The 9,765-nt window shown below is 52.3% G+C and overlaps 1 protein-coding gene across 3 annotated transcripts in view; it reads right to left on the minus strand.

The window, feature by feature from the left end:
- Nucleotides 1-6,198, minus strand: part of HNF1A (HNF1 homeobox A) — a 28,161-nt gene extending 21,963 nt beyond the window's left edge. For all 3 annotated transcript variants that reach the window (XM_011948532.1, XM_011948530.1, XM_011948531.1), the window contains exon 1: nt 5,805-6,198. In XM_011948532.1, coding sequence (XP_011803922.1) covers nt 5,805-6,130 — 326 coding nt within the window. In that variant the 5' untranslated portion in view covers nt 6,131-6,198. The remainder of the gene's footprint in view (nt 1-5,804) is intronic.
- Between the last annotated feature and the right edge of the window lie 3,567 nt (nt 6,199-9,765).

Here is a 9,765-nt window from a genome sequence, read left to right on the forward strand (position 1 = left end):
AAAAAAAAAAAAAAAAAAAAAATTCTGAAAACTCATGTTTCTTGAGGATTTACTGTGAGCCAGACACCGTGCTGAGGGCTGGCCACTTACATCTTATAACCCTACGAAGTAGACGCTGTGCCCATTTCACAGGGGAGAAAACTGAGGCTCAGAAAGGCGCAGTCACTTGTGCAAGGTGATCTAGTTGGGACTCAAAAATATTTCATGTTGCCAGGAACCCCCCCGCAGGCCTCTCCCCAGCTTCTCTCTCTCCCTTTTTCCTGGGCTCCTAGGATCCTCTCTCCTTCACCTCCCCGCTTCTCTGGTTGCCAGTCAGAGCTCTGGGAAGGGCAGTACAAAGTCCAGCCTGGTGCTCCGTGGCAAACATGTTTATCTGATCCTAGAGCCGGGCTGCCCGATGCCTCCCCTCCCCCATCTGCAGCCATCACCCTTCTGTGCCGTGTCCTCCTATGTCCTCCCTTCCTCCATCCTTCCCTTCTCTCTCCCCCAAAGAGAATAGGGTCAGTCTTCCTCTCACCAGAGCCTCTCCTGGGCTCAAACCAAAGATTTGCTATGTGCCCCTGTCCATCTGATTCCATGTCTGTCTGTTTCTCTCTCTCTCTCTCTCATTCTCATTCTCCCATACCAGGTCAAATTTAAGTGGAACTTGAAAATAAAACAAAGGCCAGCCACCCTGCATGAATACATGTGCAACCCTTAGAAACAGAAGACAGGCTTTTGAATGTGAAAATGGAAAGCAAACTGTTGAAGTGAGCTGATACGAATGTTCCACTTTTGAACAATTCCTAGTAGAGTTGGGCAACAAATCCATAACAAAAAAGTGAATTTTACATGCCAGTTAGGAGACAGAGAGCCAAGGGGGCCTGACTTTCTCTGTTCTGGGAGAAGCCTCCTGTGCCACTTTTTTCTGGAACCTACTGAATCAATGTCTCTCTCTCTCTCCCCACCGCCACTCTCTTGCTATCACTCTCTTCTATCTGTCTGTGTGTCTCTTACACACACACACACACACACACACACACACACACACGAGTTTCCAAGGTCCTGACTCTTTTTGAGGGCAGCTTCTCCAACTGTCCTAGCTCAGAACTGAGAGGCCAAGGCTGCACTCGGTGGTTCATGCCTCTAATCCCAGCACTTTGGGAGGCCGAGGCGGGTGGATCACATAAGGTCAGGAGTTCGAGACCACCCTGGCCAACACAGTGAAACCCTGTCTCTACTAAAACTACAAAAATTAGCTGGGTGTGGTGTCGTGTGCCTGTGGTCCCAGCTACTCAGGGGACTGAGGCAGGAGGATCACTTGAACCCGGGAGGCAGAGGTTGCAATGAGCCGAGATTGTGCCACTGCACTCCAGCCCCAGCAGCAGAGTGAGACTCTTATCTCAAAAAACAAAACAAAACAAAACAAAAGAACCAAGAGGCCAGGTCTCCAGGCATCTCCTGCTTTGACTCTAATGGGCTTGAGAGTCAAACCAACATGGGTTCAAATCCCGTCACTGCAACCTAGCCGCACGTGCTCCTGTACGACCCACATCTGCCCTGTAATGTGGGGAAAATCCACCCCTACCTCACACCGCTACTGGGAAAATTAAATGAGCTTCAAATAGGGAGGATGAACTTAGGGCAGTGCCTGGCACACAGTAAGTGCTGAATTTGTGGAATAATATTGTCATCATCATCATCTTAACAATGCAGCCCTGGAGACCCTTGACCCCACACAGCAGAGCTCAGGAGAGGTAAAGACCCGCCCACATCTTCCTCCTCTCTCTCCTACCCATTCCGGGGTCAATCAAATGTTCAAGGCTTTGAGCCTCTTGCCCTCTGGCCCCTGGAGTTTCAGGGCATGCAAGGTTGTGGTGTTCATCCCCACATCTGGAGGGGGAGCTGACTTCTCAGTGTGGGGGCTTTAGATCTGGCCTTGATTCTTTGCTTAACCTCCGTGTGCCTCAGTTTCCTCATCTGTGAAATGGGGTAATGATATTTCAGACTTCAGAGATGGTGGGGAGGGAAAAATGAGCTTAGCGCATTTTGTAAGCCCTTTATGAACTCCGAAGCACTGTATGGAAGTGAGTTGATGGTCAAGTTGAACAGCAGGAATGGCTGGGGAAAGTGCAACCTCGAGGTTGCTGTATGGAGCTTGAGGTAGGAGGACCCAGGTCCAAGCCCTGGCCTGCCTTTAGTCCTTCGGAAGAGTTTCGTTTGGTAAGGCACTGCCTCTCTCAGCCTTAATTTGCTCATCTATAAAAAGGGATCACTAATAATAACTGCTGTGTATTGCACTTACTACATGTGTACTCTACAAATGCCATGCCATTTTACCCTGTGGACAAAGGTTATTGTCATCTCTACCCTGCAGACGAAACTGAGGCTCAGAAAAATAAAATCACCTGCTCAGGCTAGAAAGGGGCAGAGCTGGGATTAGGATGCAGGCAGTCTGGCTTTTGTCGGGGTGTCAGATCCTCTATCCTCCCTTAGCAACTGTCTTCCTGGGTCTCGGTGCCCTGATCCTGCCTGATGGGCAGGATCAGAGCACTTCAAGGTTGGGGTTTGAAGGCCAGGGGCAGTGGCTCACGACTGTAATCCCAGCACTTTGGGAGGCCGAGGCAGGTGGATCACCTGAGGTCAGGAGTTCGAGACCAGCCTGGCCAACATAGTGAAACCCCATCTCTACTAAAATACAAAAAATCAGCCAGGCATGGTGGTGCGCACCTGTAATCCCAGCTACTCGGGTGACTGAGGCAGGACAATCACTTGAACCCAGGAGGCGGAGTACAGTATGCCACTGCACTCCAGCCTGGGCAACAGAGCAAGACTCTGTCTCAAAAACAAGAACAACAAAAAAGAAACAGGTTGGGGTTTGAGCTGATCAGGGACAGAAAGGACCTGGGAGGACACCCAGGAAGGAACCCTGGGTCCCGGTTTCTCCCTTGGCCACATCTCAGGCTGCTGGGCCCTGGCCAACAGGGCAGTAGATATCTTCAGGGCCTCAGAGAATCCCAGTCACTCACTCATTCCTGCTGTGCATCAGCCACTGGGCAGGATCTGGGTACAAGTGGTGAATAAGGTAACACAGGCCTTGTCCTTGAAGAGCTTCTATTTTCACGGCAGGAGACAGAAAACAAACAGATAAATCAGATGATCACAAGTCACGACAGGGAACCAGAGAAAGTAAATGACAGCAGTGGAAGAGAGTGATGGGGGGGCCCCCTTTGGATGGAGCAATCAGGGAGGTGAAGGAGAAGGAACCGGCCATGGGAAGATCTGGAAAGGGGTTCCAAGCAGCAGGAAGAGCACGTGCAAAGGCCCTGGGGTGGGAATTGGCTTGGGGTGCTGAGGAACAGCAAAGCCAAAATGGCTACAGCAAAGGCAGGGAGGAAGAGAAAGACCTGGGAAGAGATCCAGGAATTTGGTGGGGTGGAGGGAGGGGAAACGAAACCAAGGCAGGGAGTTTGGATTTTATTCCTTGGCCAGGAGGGGAAACTAAGGCAGAAGGAGAGGAACAGACTTGCCCAAGTTCACTCAGGGAACTAAGGGGCAGATCTGAAGAAAGAGCTCAGGTTCCTGCAGTGGTCACAAACATGGGCCACCCCGGGGAGACCTGGGACCCAGGACCCACCCGGCTCCTTCCCAGACACTGACTTCTCCCAGGAAACAGCTTCTACTAGACATTCTGCCTCTGTACCATCTTCCCAGCCTCAACCTCCCCGATGGCCCAGGCCTTCAACAGGGGTCCCCCGCCCCTTTCTCCCTGGCCCGTTCCCCGACCCTGACTCTGGAGGCCCCACTTTTTTCACTCAGGGCGTTTTCCGATCCCTTTTGTTACCTGAACAATAAGTAACCCAGGTAGTTAGTTATAAACTCTGCAGGAACAAGGAGCTGGTTGATAATTTATAGCAACATCTCAAATTTAAATGGAAAGTAAATAGCATGCTGTTAGCATTAAAGAAAACCCAATCGGGGCAGGCGGGAAGCACTCCAGCCTCCTTGCAAGCTTGGGGCACCTCATTCTCTCCCGTGCCCCTTCTCCCAGCTGGGTCTGAGCCCCCGCCCCCCGGCTCCTCCATTCTGCTTCCCCCAGCTTCTCTCTCCATCTCCCTCGATGGCCTCTTTCTACACTCTCTGCCTCAGCTTCCAGGTCTCTGCTGGTCCCTAGGAAGCACTTTGACCTCTGCTTCCCCTTCAAATGCTGTGGATCAAGGCTCCCCCAACCCCACCATCCCACCAAAGGGGGCTGCTGACCGAGAGAGCTCACTCAGGTAAGAAAGCATCCCCTGCCCCCACCCTCACCCCAAAGCCCCCAATCCCATGTGGGGCCCTGGGCAGGTCTGGCCCAGCCCCACCCCGCCGAGTTGCCTTCGCCCTGGGTCTGGGATGCCTGACTCTCTGCCCCTCCCCTGCAGCTCTAGAGTCCTTTGCCCTCCTCTTCCTGCCAAGTCAGGGGGCCCTGACTGCTCCCCTGCCCCTGTCCAGGCCCTCGGGAGGCTCCCTGAGGCCTCTGGGAAAGCAGGAATCCACCAGCCCTCCCCCACCCCAGCTGGGATCAGGACCTTGGACAGAAAAGAGATGGGTCCCTTCAGAGCATCTTTGGGACTCGCTGTCTCTCTGACTCCGTGGCCACCCCCTGCAGGCCTCAGGCCCCTGGTCATAGCAATTGAGAGCAGCAAACAGAGTAGGTTTGGGGCCTCCGTTGGGTGAACTTAGTCCATCTCCTTCCCCGCTCTAAGCCCCGGTTTCACCATTTGTGAAGCAGAGTCACTAATAGCTTCTGCCCAGGATTTCTCTCACCGTGAAGGGAAATTATTCCCGTGAAACCTCAGCACAGCGCCCAGGAAGTAGTGAACCTCCCCAAGCAGGCGCTGTAGGGTGAAGGTCAGGGAGCCCCTGGGGAGGGGTGGCCCCTGCAGCCCCCAGGCCACCCTTCCTTCTCCCCCACACCCCCGTCCCCCACCCCACTAGGTGGGAGGTGGGTTGGGCCAGATCCTTCCAGGCCACCATTTCCACAAGTTAATGATCACAGACCTTATCAGAGCCTTTTGCCGTTTATAAATTTATAAAACAAAAGAGAAATAATAAAGCATGTGGGTAATTAGTAACTAGATCAGCTCTGCTGAGGAGAGGGGAGGCATCGAGCTCAGGACCCACCCAGTTCTCCAGGAGACGGGGAGTCCGCCAGCGGATGGGAATGTAGAATGGGGAGCCTCTAATGGCGCCTGCTGGTGAGGTGGGGTGCCTGTGGCCACACAGGAAAGGGGAGCAGCTCCCACCTCGAGGCTCTGTCTGCCTCAGGTAAGAAAGACCTGGACTTCCCTGGCTAAATGTATGAGTCCCTAGGAGGCCAGGGAAGCCCCCAAAACCCCAGCTTCAGGCCCTCCTCCCTGGCAGTGCTTCCTGGCCCCCGGAGCCTACCCGCTGAGGACTCAGTGCAGGAGTTAGGGTCTGGAGAGTATACATGATCCTAGTGGCTAAACATTTCCACCACCCCCCAGTTCTCCAGGCATTTGAGTTGTGAACTCACCTGCTTTTTCTCCCATCTTAGACCCCCCGGGAAATGTCTCCTGCCCAAGGACTGGGCTGAAGGCCTCAGCTCGTGGGGATTTGGGACTCTGCAGAGGGGCAGTTCAGGGGCTGGAGGCTCAACCCTCCAAGCAAGGACCCCTGTGCTCTCATGGACCCTGTCCCCCTTCCCAGCAACTAGGCTAAAGGCTGAGGCTCATGGGGACTCCACTCAGAAGGGGGGCTCATTGGGAGCTGAGGGGGCCCCTCTAGGCTCTTCCTGGGAGCTGGGGCGGGGAAGGGCTCCTTACTGCAGCAGAGTCTCCACCACGGCTTTCTGGTGGGCCGCCTCCTCAGGGCTGAGGTTCTCCAGCTCTTTGAGGATGGGTGGCGTGAAGTCTTCCCCATCGTCGTCCGTATCATCCTCGGAGCCCCGAGTCTCCCCCAGCCCATTGGGCAGCTCGGCCAGCTCCCCTCGACCGCTGCCGCAGGACTCCCCCTTGTCCAGGGGGCCCTCTCCAGCCAGGAGGTAGGGCCCCGGCTCACCCAGGGCCTGGATCAGTGCCTCTTTGCTCAGCCCTGACTCGAGCAGGGCCGCCAGGAGCTCCGTCTGCAGCTGGCTCAGTTTAGAAACCATGGCTCGGCTGCCACAGGGCCACGCGGCCCGGGTCCACCACGCTAGCCGCCTCCCCCACTGCGTGGGTTGCGTTTGCCTGCCAGCCGGCAGACACAAACCAAACTCCTTGCACCCACTGCCCCCCCAAAACCCCACTAGCCAAGCCCCGTGGGCACCCCCAACCCCCAACCCTGGCCCCAGCGGCCCGTGAATCAGGGCCCCTGCCTGCTCTGTTTACATTGGAGCTGGGGAAATTCTCCAAGGTTCATATTTATCCGTGTGCTTAGCGAAGGGACTGAACTTTGGACTTCAGCCCTGCAAAGTGCAGGCCTCATGGCAGCGGAGAGGGACAGGGAGCTATGGCGTGCAATGGGAGTGGGCAGAGGGGAGGGTGGGGGAGGCGCAGGTGAGGGGCCCTGAACAGCTGGGATGGAAGGTGCTGGGAGCCAGGGAGGCCATCGGGCGAGCAGCATTGGGTCCCACCCCCGAAAGAACCTTGTAGGGGCATCATGCTGAGACAGGAGAGGCAAAAATGCTTGCTGCTTACCAGAGCAGCCGCCGCAGGGAGCTCTGGACAGCTGGGCTAGCTCTTCTTAAGGGCAGAGGACGCTCACGGCCATTCTGGGACCCTTCCACCCCACTCCCGGCCTGACACCAGCCCACCTGTGGGAAAAAATATGTGAAGATTACCATGTGTCAAGAACAGTGCTGGCTCTGTAAAGGCGAATTCACTGCATCGCATTCCGCTGCCAGCTGTGAGTAGGTATGGAGATTATCCCCATTTTATAGAGGAGGAAATCGAGGCTCTGAGTGGTTAAGCAACTTGTCCAGGGTCACACAGCCAGCAAGGCACAAGACTTGCAAGGTGAGACTGAGTTGAGATGAGTGTGACGCTTGCCCCAGGTGCAAATTTTTTATTTTTATTTTTATTTTTTTTTTGAGCTAGGTTCGCACTTTGTCACCCAGGCTGTGGTGCAATCATGGCTTACTGCAGCCTTGACTTCTTGGGTTCAGGTGATCCTCCTGCCTCAGCCACCCAAGTACCCAAGTAGCTGGCACTACAGGCACACACCACCACGCCCAGTTGATTGTGTGTGTGTGTTGTTTTGGGTTGTGTATGTGTGTGTTCTTGAGACGGAGTCTCACTCTGTCACCCAGGCTTGGAGTGCAGTGGAGCGATCTTGGCTCCCTGCAACCTCCGCCTCCCACGTTCAAGCAATTCCCCTGCCTCAGCCTCTGGAGTAGCTGGCATTACAGGCACATGCCACTACGTCCGGCTAATTTTTTTGTGTTCTTAGTTGAGTTGGGGTTTTACCATGTTGGCCAGGCCAGTCTCAAACTCTTGACCTCAAGTGATTCGCCCACCTGGGCCTCCCAAAGTGCTGGGATTACAGGTGTGAACCACTGTGCCCGGCCTTGTGTGTGTATTTTTTGTGGAGAGGGGGTTTTGCCATGCTGCCCAGATTGGTCTCAAACTCCTGGACTCATCCACCGACCTCAGCCTCCCAAAGTGTTAGGATTACAGGTGTGAGCCACCATGCTTGGCAGCCCCAGGTGCAAATTTTAAGGGAGCGCCAAAAAACCCAGTCACCAAGGTAAATAACATTTTTATGCAATATATTTTAAAAATTAAAATTAATACAAAACCCCAAAGAATTAAAAACAGATGTCTTTACAAAAACTTGTGCATGAATGCTCATAGCAGCATTATTCACAAGAGCCAAAAAGTGGAAAAAAACATAAATATTCATCACCTGATGAATGAATAAATAAAATGTGGCTCGATTATGCAATGATATAGACATGTATACACACACAAGCACACACACATATGTGTATATATATATATTTTTTTGAGATGGAGTCTCGCTCTGTTGCCCAGGCTGGAATGCAGTTGCGCAATCTTGGCTCACTGCAACCTCCGCCTCCTGGGTTCAAGCAATTCTCCTGCCTCAGCCTCCCGAGTATCTGGGAGTACAGATGTGCATCACCACACCCAGCTAATATTTGTATTTTTGGTAGAGATGGGGTTTTACCATGTTGGCCAGACTAGTCTCGAACTCCTGACCTTAGGTGATGCGCCCGCCTTGGCCCCCCCAAAGTGCTGGGATTACAGGCATAAGCCAGTGCATCCAGCCAATGCAATGGTATATTATTTGGTCATATAAAGGAATGGAGTTCCAGTGCATGCCACAATATGCATGAGCCTTGAAAACATGATGCTAAGTGAAAAAGCAGTCACTGAAGACCACATAGTGTGTGAGTCCATTTATATGAAATGTTCAGAACAGGCAAATCCATAGAGACAGAAAGTGGATTCGTGGCTGTCAGGGCCTGGGTGGGAGAAGGGAATGGGGAGTGGCTGCTCCATGGTGCCAGGTTTCTTTAGGATGATAAAAATGTTCTACAACTGATTGTGGTGATATCGGACAACTCTGGGACTGTACTAAAACCTACTGAATTGCACATTTTAAAAGGGCAAGTTTGATGGTATGTAAATCAGTAAAAAAAGGTTTTAGCTTTATTACGATATACTTACCATACAATTCACCCATTTCATGTGTGCAATTCTGATATTTTTGTTTTTTGTTTTTTTCATTTTTATTTATTTTTATTTTTTGAGACAGGGTTTGGCTCTGTTGCCCAAGCTAGAGTGTAATGGCATGATCTTGGCTTGCTGCAACCTCCGCCTCCTGGGCCCTAATCATCCTCCTACCTCAGCCTCCCAAGTAGCCGGGACTACAGGTACACCACCACACCCAGCTAATATTTTTTTGTTTTTTTTGGTAGAGTCAGAGCTTCACCATGTTTCCCAGGCTGGTCTCAAACTCCTGGACTCAAGAGATCCTCCCACCTCAGCCCCACAAAGTGCTGGAATTACAGGTGTGAGCCACTATGCCTAGCCTCAAAACATATTTTTTAACTAACGTAAAATAATCTGTGGTGAACAAAATAGCAAACATCTAAATAAAGACAGGCCCTGTGGTCAGGCACAGTGACTCACGCCTGTGATCCCAGCACTTTGGGAGGCCAAGGCAGGTGGATCACCTGAGGTCAGGAGTTCGAGACCAGCCGGGCCAACATGATGAAACCCCGTTTCTACTAAATATAAAAAACGTTAGCTGGGTGTGGTGATGCACACAAGAGGCCGAGGCAGGAGAATCACTTGAACCCAGGACGCGGAGGTTGCAGTGAGCTGAGATCACACCATTGCACTCCAGCTTAGGCAACGAGAGTGAAACTCCGTCTCAAAAAAAAACAAAAAACAAATACCAAAAAACAGTCCTGCCCTCACCCACCAGCCACATGTGGCTACCAAGCACTTGAAAGATGGCTAATGTCACTTCTTGAAATAATTTTTTAAAATGTATATTGAGTTAAATTTTTAAATTAAGAAAACTTAGTCCAGGCGCGGTAACTCACGCCTGTAATTCCAGCACTTTTGGGAGACCAAGGTGGGTAGACCACCTGAGGTCAGGAGGTCGAGACCAGCCTGACCAATATGGTGAAACCCCATCTCTAATAAAAATACAAAAATTAGCCTCAGGAGGCTGAGGCAGGAGAATTGCTTGAACCCGGGAGGTGGAGGAGGCAGTGAACCAAGATCATGCCAGTGTACTCTAGCCTGGGCGACACAGCAAGACACCATCTCAAAA

The sequence above is a fragment of the Colobus angolensis genome, unplaced genomic scaffold (assembly GCF_000951035.1).
Source record: "Colobus angolensis palliatus isolate OR3802 unplaced genomic scaffold, Cang.pa_1.0 Scaffold28, whole genome shotgun sequence".
NCBI classification, from domain to species: domain Eukaryota; kingdom Metazoa; phylum Chordata; class Mammalia; order Primates; family Cercopithecidae; genus Colobus; species Colobus angolensis.